At 46.7% G+C, this 13,694-nt stretch overlaps 2 protein-coding genes across 3 annotated transcripts in view; both read left to right on the top strand.

The window, feature by feature from the left end:
- Positions 1-13,694, top strand: part of BSCL2 (BSCL2 lipid droplet biogenesis associated, seipin) — a 32,087-nt gene that overhangs the window by 471 nt on the left and 17,922 nt on the right. Inside the window, exons 2-4 of one of the 2 annotated variants that reach the window (XM_081173357.1) lie at positions 661-729; positions 4,975-5,615; positions 10,022-10,103. In XM_081173357.1, the coding sequence (XP_081029483.1) occupies positions 5,407-5,615; positions 10,022-10,103 (291 nt within the window). In that variant the 5' untranslated portion in view covers positions 661-729; positions 4,975-5,406. The remainder of the gene's footprint in view (positions 1-660; positions 730-4,974; positions 5,616-10,021; positions 10,104-13,694) is intronic. The other variant, XM_081173358.1, reaches the window with a different exon arrangement.
- LBHD1 (LBH domain containing 1) overlaps positions 5,622-13,694 on the top strand; it is a 109,441-nt gene continuing 101,368 nt past the window's right edge. Inside the window, exon 1 of the mRNA XM_081173398.1 lies at positions 5,622-6,919. The gene's annotated coding sequence lies outside the window, so the exon portion shown is untranslated. The remainder of the gene's footprint in view (positions 6,920-13,694) is intronic.

Genomic DNA, 13,694 nt, shown 5'->3' with positions numbered 1-13,694 from the left:
TGGCTGGAGTGTGTGAGTAGCTTTCTGACCTCCTTTACCCACTTCGGGTGCTGTGTTTCGAACCCAGGTGCCCTTCCTTACACATGCACACCTGCTTTCGAATGAAACCTCAGGATTCATGGCTTACTTCTCCTCAACCTGTCGTCCGTCGGAGATTTGGGTATTGGGAACTCTCCCCTCCCCCCCCCCCCCCGCAAAAAACAATATGGGATGCAATTCAGAAGTGCAGAAACTTGCCTTAATCCCCTTGTTTCTGGTGTATATTTAAATCAATGCCCCCTCCCCACATACAAAATGCCTCCTTTTTCACTATCAGTTTTATTGGCTGGGAAGTGCCTTTGCTAGCCTAAGCTGTGACCTGGTGTGTTAAGTATCTTTTTTTAAAACAACAACAACAAGATTTAGCTAGAATTGAAGCTGGGCTAAGTTTTGCCTGGAGTAAACCCATTGAAATCCACGTGCTTAACTCAGTCATGTGCACTCATTTCGGTGTGGCTACTCTGAGTAGGACTAATATTGGATGGGACCAGATGTTGGGTGTTGGTGTGTGATATAGTGAGCACTTAGTTGGGAAAAGCGCACACCTTGGGTGGTTTCAAAAGAGGGTTATCTGGGCTATCACAGTGTTCATGTGCCGCCTCCACTGTCTTCAAATACCAGTTGCTGGGAGTCGCTGCTGAACTCGGTTCCTGCCTGCAAGCTTCCCATTGGGGCACTTGTTTGGCTGCTGTGAGTACAAGATGCTGGACTAGTGGGCTTCAGCAGGGTTCCTCTTCTGTTCTTTTGCTTCTCAAAGGGCCCAGACCTTAACTGGAGCTTAGTTTATGTAGCTGAAACTCTGGAACTGGGAGAGATAGTAACTAGATCAGGGTTTGCTGGTAGATAGGAGCAGAATGAAGTGGATCAGTGAGGGTTTCTGATTCTCAGTAGTTTAATAGCAAGTTTTATGTATATCTGAACCTTGGTGTTCCCGAAATATTAATGGGACTTTATATACTTGAGTGCTGTGACAAAGTTGCTGTTTAAAACCCCCAATATAGAAATTATCTTAAAATTAATTTTTATTAAGTTTTCCATTTTAACAATCCAACCCAATCACATTAAATATTCCAAATTATACAAATACATATCATAAAGTCCAAATATTTTGCCAAATTATAAATTTTTGTTGGGGCTTCCCATGCTTCAAGTTCAGTGGGGTCCAATCATCTTATGTTTCTACTGCCTTGAGTTTCCAAAAGTTCCTTCTTTGAGTCCTCCTGTTGTTATCCTTCTTTCTCGGTATAGAAATTATCTGTCACTACTGCCTCTGTTTATCTTTCAACCTCCATGTTCCTTACTTGTATGAATGTGAGTACTGCACTAATTACTGTAGTTGTTTTGATAAGGTCTTTCTGATCTTTTTTGTGCTACTGGTATCTTCAGAGGTTTAGGGAAAGACTTGTTTGTTAAACTTTTTTTTGCGTGTGATCTTGACTGTGCAATGAATGTTTCATATCTATAGGGAGGCTTTAATTATAGTGTGTGTGCTGCCTTCCTGATTAGGATTTCTATATTCTATTAGGAAATGTGCCCTGCAATCTGCTAAGGACTGTGTTCTGGTTGTACTTGTATATTGGTGATTTCTTCACCATTCCTGGGTGTTGCTTTGACTATAATTTGGAAGAACAGAAGGTAGAAAAATAAATTTGATTGTGGCTGGCTGGCTGCGTTTTAAAGTTTTGTGTTGGAATCCTTGGTCCAGAATAACGTAAGTATAATTTGTTTCTGAATATGCTGGTTACCCCAATGGTGTTGATTACTGGGGTGCAGTAGCTAACGACCTCAAGCTCCAGAACCAGCACTTGATATCTAGTTCTTACCTAACTCTTCAAGCAACTATTTTGCACCTGACTCTGTTTGATAGATCAAAGAGTAACAGTAAGAAGAGGGAAATAAGTACCGTATTTTTCTCTCTATAACATGCAGATTTTTTTCTCCTAAAAAGGAAGGGGAAATGTCTGTGCGTGTTATTGAGTGAATGTGTGGTCCCTGAAGACGACAGTCCGGAGTGGAGGGGCAAAAATCAGGCAAAAATCAAATCGCGCGTCTAGGAGAAGGGAAACCTGAAAAGAGGAAGCTGCTGCTTTCCTGCATTCTGCCTCAGGGTCTTACTGCCCACCCTCCTCTGTTTCGTTGCTGTGTTTGCTCAAACGGAACAAAGAGCAGGGAAAGCCCCTCCCCTCCAGGCAAGCAGAGGGGAAAGCAGAGCGTCCTTCCTTCTAATTCCTCTCCGTGCTCCAGCCGGAAAACATGCAGATGGCAGAGAGAGAGAGAGAGCTGGCTGGCTTGGGTAGGTGGGGGGGGGGCTTTTGCCTTCCTTTCCTCCCTCCCATTATATATTCTTAGCCAGCTGCTTCTCTGCACACCCCTCTCGTGCTCCTTGTCCCTTCTGTGTTTTTCCTTCCCTCCCCACTTAAAATGTGGTTACAAAGCACGGATCCACATGGATCCTCAGGATCTTTGCATTGGGTCACCCCAAATTCACCATCAGAGCACATAGCATGTCCATGGCTACAGCCTGCCCCCCCAAAATCATGCACCCACTGTTGTCTGGGGCTGCAATGGTGCAAAAATGTGGTTACAAAGCATGGATCCACATGGATCCTCAGGATCTTTGCATTGGGTCAGGCCAAATTCACCATCAGAGAACATAGCATGTCCATGGCTACAGCCTGCCCCCGCCCCCAAAATCACGCACCCACTGTTGCCTGGGGCTGCAATGGTGCAAAAATGTGGTTAAAAAGCATGGATCCACATGGATCCTCAGGATCTTTGCATTGGGTCACCCCCAATTCACCATCAGATCACATGTCTGTGGCCACAGCATGAAGCACAAAAATGATACATCCACTGTTTCATTCAGAATGTTTTTTCCCTTGTTTTCCTCCTCTAAAAACGATGTGCGTGTTATGGTCAGGTGCGTGTTATAGAGCGAAAAATACGGTAGCTCATAGAAGCTGAAAGTTTGGGCTTTACTGCCTTAGAAGCTTGCCCTTTTTTCTTTAGCCACCCCCTTCTCTCTAAAGTTCTGTAAACACTGGTTCTGTTCTGCACTGAGGTCTAGTTTTCACTGAAATGTCGGCTTGTGTCTGAGCTGTCGCTCTTCATCCTGCAGTAGGCGGCTTCCTATTGAATGTATATCCCTGCATGTAGAAAGTTATGTTAGGGAAAGAGTTTTACCCCATCTTTCTAGTTTTCTCTGTGCAGGGATATTTTACTTTTGGGAAGAGCATGGGCCTTTTTCTTTGCATGTGGTTGGGGGTAGTCTGAAGTTGTGCAACCCTGATATACCGTATTTTTTGCTCTATAAGACGCACCTAGTTTTTGGAGGAGGAAAACAAGAAAAAAAATATTCTGAATCTCAGAAGCCAGAACAGCAAGAGGGATCGCTGTGCAGTGAAAGCAGCAATCCCTCTTGCTGTTCTGGCTTCTGGGATAGCTGCGCAGCCTGCATTCGCTCCATAAGATGCACACACATTTCCCCTTACTTTTTAGAAGGGAAAAAGTAAGTCTTATAGAGCAAAAAATACGGTAATTTTTGAAGAATTAGGTCAGGACATGGAAAGCATTGAAACAGAATTGTAGAGTTGGACCGGATCACAAGGCCCCTCTATCCAACCCACTGCAATACAGTGGTACCTCGGGTTACAAACTTAATTCATTCCTGAAGTCTGTTCTTAACCCGAAGCGTTCTTAACCCGAGGCACCCATTCCCTACATAGGCCTCTCGTGGCCCCAGAAACGATTACGTTCGTATCCTGGGCAAAGTTCACAACCCAGAGCACCTACTTCCAGGTTTGTGGAGTTCGTAACCGGAAGCGTTCGTAAGTAGGATGGTTCGTAAACCGAGGTACCACTGTACAGGAATCTTTTGCCCAACGTGGGGCTCAAACCCACAACCCTGAGAGCCTCATGCTCTACCAAAAAAGCTGGTGGTTCCCTCACCGGGAGAAATGAAGTTACAGGGAAGCAGGCAGAGGGCCTTCTCGGTAGCCGCGCCCTCCCTGAGGAACACCCTTCCATCAGATGTCAAACAAAAAAACAACTATATGACTTTTAGGGAAGTTTTTAATATTTGATGTTTTATTATGCTTTTATATGTGCTGGAAGCTGCCCAGGGTGGCTGGGGAAACCCAACCAGATGGGCAGGGTATAAATAATAAACATTCTTATTATTATTTGCAATAAATCTCTGGTATGCACTGATGAAGGGACGCAGGTGGCGCTGTGGGTAAAAGTCTCAGCGCCTAGGGCTTGCCGATCGAAAGGTTGGCGGTTCGAATCCCTGCGGCGGGGTGCGCTCCCGTCGTTCGGTCCCAGCGCCTGCCAACCTAGCAGTTCGAAAGCACCCCCGGGTGCAAGTAGATAAATAGGGACCGCTTACAAGCGGGAAGGTAAACGGCGTTTCCGTGTGCGGCTCTGGTTCGCCAGAGCAGCGATGTCACGCTGGCCACGTGACCCGGAAGTGTCTTCGGACAGCGCTGGCCCCCGGCCTCTTGAGTGAGATGGGCACACAACCCTAGAGTCTGGCAAGACCGGCCCGTACGGGCAGGGGTACCTTTACCTTTACCTTTATGCGCTGATGAGGGTAAGTGGTGGGCAAGGGATCGGAGATGCTGGTGTCGATTGTGGTTATTGTTGTGACCTGCAATTGAAAAACAAGACACGTTTATGAAATAAGGATTAGTCCAGAGGAGGAACTCAGGTGTTCCAATTCCTGGTCTCTCCCAGAAGTTTGATACTCCTTGCTTGACCCTTCTACATTTCCTCTGGATCCTCTGTTTTAACTCTCTCCATCAACAGGCTCTTTCCCTCTTCTGTTCACCCTTGTTTAAAATTCACCCCAGTTCTGTTCCTTGCAAAATCTGGTTTTTCTGTGCTGAGATTTTCTCTGACCTTGGATTTGTCATCTTTATTTCCCCCTTTCTCCAGGCACCTTCCCGCCCATGATGGCGCTGAGCCTGCCGAGTTCCTGATTCCCACGAGGACGGTGTGCTGTGCTAGGCAGCCCCGCCATCCGCCATGTGCCGGAGTCACTGACCCCCAGGCCGCCCCGTCTTTCTCATGGATATAAAGAGCCTGCAGAAAGACAAGCGACGCAAACAGGGCAGCATGCGAAGCAGGAGCCAGAATCTATTCCCTGAGTAGGAGGCCTGGTTGCCATCCAGCTGGGAACAAGGGGAAACTTTTTACTGTTATTATTTTTTTACTAGCCGCCTCATTGCCTGAGGATCTGCTGTTACATTCCTGGTTTTTCTCCCAGTTGCCGTTGAAGGCATCGAAGCTGCTCTGTGCATTGACTCCTGCCGGTTTGACGACTTCGTTCCGCTGGATCCCTCTCTGTTGCCTTCTCCTCCCGGCGCCATGGCGGGCAGCACCGGACCCTTCCTGCCATGGGCGCAGGAAGTGGCGATGCTGTTGATTCTCCGTGTGCGCCGGACCGTCCTGCAGACGGCCATTTTGCTCTGCGTCTTGTTGCTTCTCCTCTGGATCTCGGTCTTCCTTTATGGCAGCTTCTACTACTCCTATATGCCTACGGTCAGCTACGTCAGCCCCGTCCACTACAAGTTCAGGTCAGTTTGGGGTTGGTTTCCATTGTAGTGTCCGTTGCAGTCCTCTTTTGGGCTCTCCACCAAGTTGGGTGGGGCGGGGGTCTTTTCTGTGGTGGCACCTCGGTTCCGGAACAGCCTTCCTGAACAACTTCTCTTGCCACCATCGCTGGTGTCTTTCAAGTGCCAGGCTACAACTGTCCTTAGTTTACCTGAGCTTTTTAACTGTGTGACTTTTATGCAAGGCGTTGTTTACCAGGTGAAAGAAATCATAATCGTAGACTTTTAGCTGACCCTTTAAAATTCATGCAAGGGTAAACAAGCTGGCTCTGAAGTGAGGTCCAGCTCCCGAGGGCCTTCTGGCGGTTCCCTCACTGCGAGAAGCCAAGTTACAGGGTACCAGGCAGAGGGCCTTCTCGGTAGTGGCCCCCACCCTGTGGAACGCCCTCCCACCAGATGTCAAAGAGAATAACAACTACCAAACCTTTAGAAGACATCTGAAGGCAGCCCTGTTTAGGGAAGCTTTTAATGTTTGATGTATTTTAATATTTGGTTGGAAGCCACCCAGAGTGGCTGGGGAAGCCCAGCCAGATGGGTGGGGTATAAATAATATATTATTATTAGCCTGCCAAATTTGTGTCGCTGCTCTTGGATGATGTGCACACAATATGTCATAGCAGTAGACTTGCTCTAGTGCAGTGGTTTTCAATCGGGGTGCCGTGGCACCTTGGGGTGCCTTGAATGGTGGTCAGGTGTGGCGGGGGCAGCACCGGCCTCCGTCCCTCTTTCCTTCCCTCCCTCCTCTGACGCTCTCTCACATCTGTACCTCCAGAGGCTTGTGCAGCTGTTTGTTGCAGCAGCCCTGGCTACAAGTTCTCCCGGCGAATGGTGCCTCTGGGGCCGGCTGAGGGGTGTTGGTTACCGGGAGGTCAGTGGCCTCGGAGTAAGTAAGCGAGTGGGCAAGGATTCCTGAGGAGAGGGGAGAGGAGGTTGAGGAAACCCTCCACAAGGGGGGGTGTCCACAGAAAGGGTGAGGGCTCACAGCTCAGCAGGCAAGGGTCGACCTAACTGAGCTCCTGAGACTCGGGGCGCATTTCCCCAAAGGAGAGCCACAGAAAGAATATACAGTGGTACCTCGGGTTACATACGCTTCAGGTTACAGACTCCGTTAACCCAGAAATAGTGCTTCAGGTTAAGAACTTTGCTTCAGGATGAGAACAGAAATCGTGCTCCGGCGGCGTGACAGCAGCAGGAGTCCCCATTAGCTAAAGTGGTGCTTCAGGTTAAGAACAGTTTCAGGTTAAGAACGGACCTCCGGAACAAATTAAGTACCGTATTTTTTGCACCATAACACTCACTTTTTTCCTCCTAAAAAGTAAGGGGAAATGTCTGTGCGTGTTATGGAGGGAATGCCTACGGGTGGCATGCCTACGGATTTTCCTCCTCTAAAAACTATGTGCGTGTTATGGTCGGGTGCGTGTTATAGAGCGAAAAATACGGTACTTAACCTGAGGTACCACTGTACTTGGTCAAGGGACGCAAAAAGGTTGAAAACCTCTGCTCTAGTGTAACAGTTTCCAGAAGAGTAGCTCTATTTGTCTTTGCTGCAGAAGACTAAAGGCAAATCTTTGGAACACAGGAAGATGGGCTCATTTGAGTCAAGGTTGAAGAATGCTGGTTTGTTTCATCAGATGATGGTGCTACTTCCTCCCAAACCTTTTGGCATCAGTGTTGCTGGGGTTGGTTTTTCTCCTGCTCCCTTCGATCTTATTCACACACCCCCCAAAAATTATCTTGCTTTTGGTGTGTGTGTGTATTTGCTTGCCCTGCGAGGAAGCCACCCACCGTTCTACCGCAAGGTGTTCTTTTGGGTGTGGACCTGCTCTTCTGCTACATCTCTGCCTCAGGTGCTCCAGTCACACCTGAGGCAGCGACACAGCCAAAAGCAGAGGCCGAGTCGACTCGGTGACTCATGGTGAGGCACAGCAGCAGGCTTTTCTGTGGCTGGGAACGAATTCTCTCAGCAAACAGTTCGGTTTTCAAACTATCCCTCCCCATCTCTGCCTGCAAGCTTATATGGGCGCAGAGATTGGGGATCGCAGGAGTCAAGATCTGGATGGGGGAGGGAGAGAGCAGTTCGTAAGAAGTTGCCTTGTACCATGTCAAACCATTGGTTCACCTAGACTCTGGCTGGCAGCAGCACTCCAGGATTTCAGACAGGAAGTCTTTTCCTCAGCCCTACCTGAGACCTTCTGCATGCAAAGCCGGTGCTTTACTGCTGAGCTGCAACCCTTTCACTAAACATGCCTTGAGGGGCCCCAGTTCTCAGGTGGTTTACCATTGCCTGGGGTTGTATCTCTCCCAAATTCAGCGGGGGGATGGGACTTCTGTAACTGTGGCTTCTCACAAAAAAGAAGCCCCGGGGGAAAAAGCTAGGATATCTAGGCAAAAAAGTAGGCCAGCAGCTTTTTGCCTTGATACGCTATTTCGTTGTTGCAGGGATTTTGTTCAGTGTGAAGTAGTACAATCCAGACACATATTTAGGCCCCTGGTGACAATGAAGCCAGGAGTCCGGCTGAGGTGAAGGCAAGGGCCGTAGCTCATCAATAGAGCATCTCCTTTGTGTGCAGAAGGTCCCAGGTTCAAGCCCGGCATCTACCAGCGGAGCTTGGAATGCCCCCTGCCCCGCCTGAAACATTGGAGAGCTGCTGCCAGTCAGTGTAGACAGCACTGAGGTAAATGGACCTGACTTGGTAATAATATAGCTTCTATGTGGGGTGTCCCTACGAGAAAAAGTTCCAAAGCTTTTGCAGCTTTTTAGCTCAGAAAAATGTAAGAAGGGGAAGGTCAAAAAATGATTTTTGAAAAACTGGATAGACATGCTTTTTTGCTCTCCCCCCACCTTGGATATTAGAACTCTTATGTTGTTGCTTGCTGTTTTGAATTCCTTCCCACAAGTCATCCCAAAACAATTTACAGTATAGTAACTTATATAAAACAGTTACATACATAAAGGTAAAGGGACCCCTGACCATTAGGTCCAGTCGTGACCAACTCTGGGGTTGCGGTGCTCATCTCGCTTTATTGGCTGAGGGAGCCAGCGTACAGCTTCCGGGTCATGTGGCCAGCATGACTAAGCCGCTTCTGGTGACCAGAGCAGCGCACGGAAACGCCGTTTACCTTCCCGCCAGAGTGGTACCTATTTATCTGCTTGCACTTTGACGTGCTTTTGACTTGCTAGGTTGGCAGGAGCAGGGACCAAGCAACGGGAGCTCACCCTATCGCGGGGATTCGAACCGCCGACCACCTGATCGGCAAGTCCTAGGCTCTGTGGTTTAACCCACAGCGCCACCCGCGTCCCTAGTTACATACATAAACAACCATTAATTGCAGATATATATATATATATATATATATATATATATATATATATATATATATATATAATTAAAAATAAATAAAAATTAACGTGAGACAGCACATACATAAAATCATTTCAGATCAGAGACAAATTCCAACTGTTGCCCCATCTACTCAGTTGGCAGGAGATTAAGGGGCTGACCAAAGGAAGTACTAACTCCACACAGTGTGTGTGTATATATATATATATATATTTGTGGAATTTGCTGCATCAGGATGCCTGGGGTGGCCTCTCGCTTAGACAGCTTTGAAAAGGGATTAGGAAAAAATGAATGGAGTTGGGGGGTGAGGAGAGTTCTGTTAAGGGCCAGCAGTTGTGGTCACTAAGTGGATCCTCCATGTCAGGAGCAAAAATCCTCCAAGTATCAGTTGGCAGAGAATAGCCGTGAGGGCTGTTAGCTTTGTGCCCTCCCAGAGACACTGTTGCTCTTTTGATTATTAACATTAACTTTACCACCCGCCCTTCACCTGCAGGTCCCAAAGTGGGCTACAACAATTTAAAATCCGTAAGTAAAAATAAAAAAAATACTACATTCACAAAAACAGGGCGGGGCCTGGAAGCAGACATCTCAGGTGTCAAAGGCCCAGGGCAAAGAGCTGCGTCTTCAGCATTCACCAAAAGCTGTACAGGGAAGAAGCCAGGCGCAGCTCTGCAGGAAGGGAATGCCGCAACTTAGGGGCTGCCACAGAGAAGGCCCTGTCCCAGAAGACCCAAACTTCTTAGGGAGGTGGAATTACCAGAAGGGCCTACTCTGCCGATCTTAACACCCAGGAGGATCTGTAGGAAAGGAGGCCGTCTCTCAGATATTTGGGGCCAAAGTCATTCAGGGCTGTTTAAACGCTAGCGTGAGCGTCTAGATCCGGAAATTGACTGGCAGCTAGTGTTGATGTTTTAGAACAGGGGTTATATCTAAAGGATATATCCAGAAACCTGGTCTTCGTTTGGCAGGTCTCTCAAGTTCTGAATGTGACCTTGTTTGGGATCTTTTGTGTGTCCCCCCCCCCCCCAGGACTGACTGTGGCCAAATTGGATCAGAACTGTGCTCTTTCCCAGTTGCCAACGTTTCTTTCATCAAGGACAGCCGGGACCGGGTGAGTTTCTGGCTTCACTGGCCATTGATGTGTTTGGCACTAAGGTTGACATGCAGGTTCATCCGCTGTTGTCCTGAATCGAACAATGGCGATGTGGTCAAGGGAGTTGTGAAGAGCTCAAGCAACATTTCCCCCCATCCCGCAGTCCGGCTAACTTCTTAACTGGAGATCAGCACCTGAAAATTGCCAGTTAAATTGGGAACTTGACAATTTTATTTGATCAATTAAATAATTTCAACAATTTATACACTGCTTAATCCCAGTCATCACAATTCCGTATGGTGCCTTGAGCCCTTTGGAGGAAAATACATTTTTTTTTAGACTTCTGCGTTCCATGGTATAGCAAAATCCCACAAATTCCCTTTCCCAGAGCTTGCAAGAAACTGTCTGCTCAGAACAATTGGCTGGTGAATAACCCCTGAGCCGGATAATGTTTTAATATTTGTTTATACTGTTTCCTATAATAAAAAATCTCAGTTGTTTTTATTTTAAAAATAGAAGTAAAAACTGTAATATTCAGTGAAATGTCCTAAAAACTAGATAAAAAGATAACAAGGCTATATATATATATATATATATATATATATATATATATATATATGCAGGTTTTGGTGTCTTCGGGTGTCTTCCCGTGTAAGAGTTGGGGTGTCTAGGCGACGTTTCGACGAGGTCTCACTCGTCATCTTCAGGCTGGTGCTTTCGGCTTCTTGTTACTGGAACAGAGCAGGATCTCAGTGTTTGAGTTCCTATAAATACTGTTGAGGGGGTGTGGTGTATAGCCTCCAACGTTCTGGGCAGAGAGGAAGTTCCCAGGTTAGTGTGTCTTTTCTTCTTTTGTTCATTAATTACTTGAGGGATATCTTGAGTGATTTCTTGAGTGATATTCTGAGTACCACTTAGGAGGGTCATTAGGTGTGGATTAGTTGCTAAAGCTTTCGTGTCTTGACCTCTTGAGCTAGTGAAGAGTTTTTTCTGAGAAGATGGCTGTACTGCATTTAGTTGTGCTCTGGCTTGGCTTCGTGTATAGGGGCGAGCTGTGGTTTTGTGCCCTGTGCCAGCCAGATCTGTGTAGGGATTGCAGGGGGGTGCAGCATCCGGAGGTGCCACTATGGTTTGGCTACTGGATGGTGTCTGTAATTTATCTGTGGAGAGGGTCTGGGTTTGGGTCTGGTGTGGTTGATTGGAGATGGCGTTCTGTGTGCCTCTGGTTCTGGTGTCGGTTTTTGTGGGGAGGGCTATTTTCCAGATGTCTGGCAGGCGGGATGTATCGTCACGCTTGTTCATGTTGTGAGGGTGTTTCTCTATCTCGATGGCTTCCATGATTATTCTCTTGTGGTGGTGTTCCATGTTAAAGAGCAATTTGGAATCTGAAAAATTAATTTCGTGTCCTGTTTCTTTCATGTGTTGTTTCTTTCATGTGTTTACCAACACATGAAAGAAACAGGACACGAAATTAATTTTTCAGATTCCAAATTGCTCTTTAACATGGAACACCACCACAAGAGAATAATCATGGAAGCCATCGAGATAGAGAAACACCCTCACAACATGAACAAGCGTGACGATACATCCCGCCTGCCAGACATCTGGAAAATAGCCCTCCCCACAAAAACCGACACCAGAACCAGAGGCACACAGAACGCCATCTCCAATCAACCACACCAGACCCAAACCCAGACCCTCTCCACAGATAAATTACAGACACCATCCAGTAGCCAAACCATAGTGGCACCTCCGGATGCTGCACCCCCCTGCAATCCCTACACAGATCTGGCTGGCACAGGGCACAAAACCACAGCTCGCCCCTATACACGAAGCCAAGCCAGAGCACAACTAAATGCAGTACAGCCATCTTCTCAGAAAAAACTCTTCACTAGCTCAAGAGGTCAAGACACGAAAGCTTTAGCAACTAATCCACACCTAATGACCCTCCTAAGTGGTACTCAGAATATCACTCAAGAAATCACTCAAGATATCCCTCAAGTAATTAATGAACAAAAGAAGAAAAGACACACTAACCTGGGAACTTCCTCTCTGCCCAGAACGTTGGAGGCTATACACCACACCCCCTCAACAGTATTTATAGGAACTCAAACACTGAGATCCTGCTCTGTTCCAGTAACAAGAAGCCGAAAGCACCAGCCTGAAGATGACGAGTGAGACCTCGTCGAAACGTCGCCTAGACACCCCAACTCTTACACGGGAAGACACCCGAAGACACCAAAACCTGCATTCCTGTACCCGTGAAAATCTACGAAAGCATATATATATATATATATATATAGCTCACAGATGAGACTGAGCTGTCTACAAAATGGAGGTGAGACCCTCTTTTAAATGAAAAAGTCAGTTCCAAAGCTCCGAAGTGTCTTTCATCACAGTCCTAATTAATTCTTATTGGGGCGCAAGTTCCCTGGGAGCAGATTCTAAGCTCTGCCGGTGTCCCAGAAGATGTGCCGGGTTTCTTTTAAGAAGTAATTTCATCACCTGCACCCCAGACAATGGTACTCCTGGAAGGCATGGGATAATTTCTTTCAGCAAACTGTCTCTAGTTTATAAGTGAACCTTAATTATAGCATGCAGTAGACCTTGGGCGCTTGGGCAAGAAATGCCCAGTTCAGCATATTTCGGAAGGGCTTCTAGCTCAGTGGCAGAGCACACACTTAGCTCTCAAAACGTGCCGGGTTCAAGTCCCTGCCTATTGACATTAGGCAAATGCCGTCACTGTCCTCTTTTTGTTTATTTATATTTTATTTTATAATTTTTGTTGAAAAATGAAAAGTTCAAATTTACAAGTGCACCGAGTGGATGCAAAAGAAGAAGAAACAAGGAACAGTACCCATGTGGAAAACAAAACGGGGGAAAATCACTGTCCTCTTTTTAGATGCCGGCTGAAAACTTCCTTGTGTTTCAGTAGGCCTATCCAGACATTTAAATGTCTTAAACATGTCTTTATTATGAACTGTATTTTTATTATTATTATTATTACAGAAGAGTTTGCCATTGTGGGCTCTTCTGGGAGGAAGGCAGGATATATAAACTTAATAAGTAAATAAAATGGATTGTGGATATAACGCAAAAGGATATAAATCCAGGTCCATGGTCCGTGTTCCTGACAAGTTAGGACACTCTTATTGTTCCCATTTTACAGATAAGACTGAGAGAACAGCACCTAGCCAGAAGCCTGAGATGAGATGTGCTCTTGGCTGCGATGCTACACCCATTATCTGCGGCTTCGCAATTAAATCTATAAAGAATTAGCGCCCCATAAAAATAAGATTATACCAGCCCACGGGTGCCTAGCCTAAAAAAGAGAGGAGCGGATTGAAATTTTCTCTAAGGCTATCCTGCCTAGTCATCACAAGGAAGCAGAGAAGCCCCATAGCTCAGTGGCAGACAATCTGCTTTGCATGCAAAAGGTCCCCCGTTCAATCCCTGGCATCTCCTGGTAGGGCTGAGATGGGGGCTTCCTGCTCAAAACCCTGCAGAACTGCTGCCAGTCAGTGTAGACAACACTGCGCTAGATGGGCCAATGGTCTGACTTGGTCTAAGGCAGCTTTCTATGTCTGTATTCCTTTCGAAGGGAAAAGA

Source organism: Podarcis bocagei (assembly GCF_964188305.1).
Source record: "Podarcis bocagei genome assembly, chromosome: 16".
NCBI lineage: Eukaryota > Metazoa > Chordata > Lepidosauria > Squamata > Lacertidae > Podarcis > Podarcis bocagei.
The sequence above is the reverse complement of the archived record's forward strand: the minus strand, read 5'-3'. Positions and strand labels throughout refer to the sequence as shown.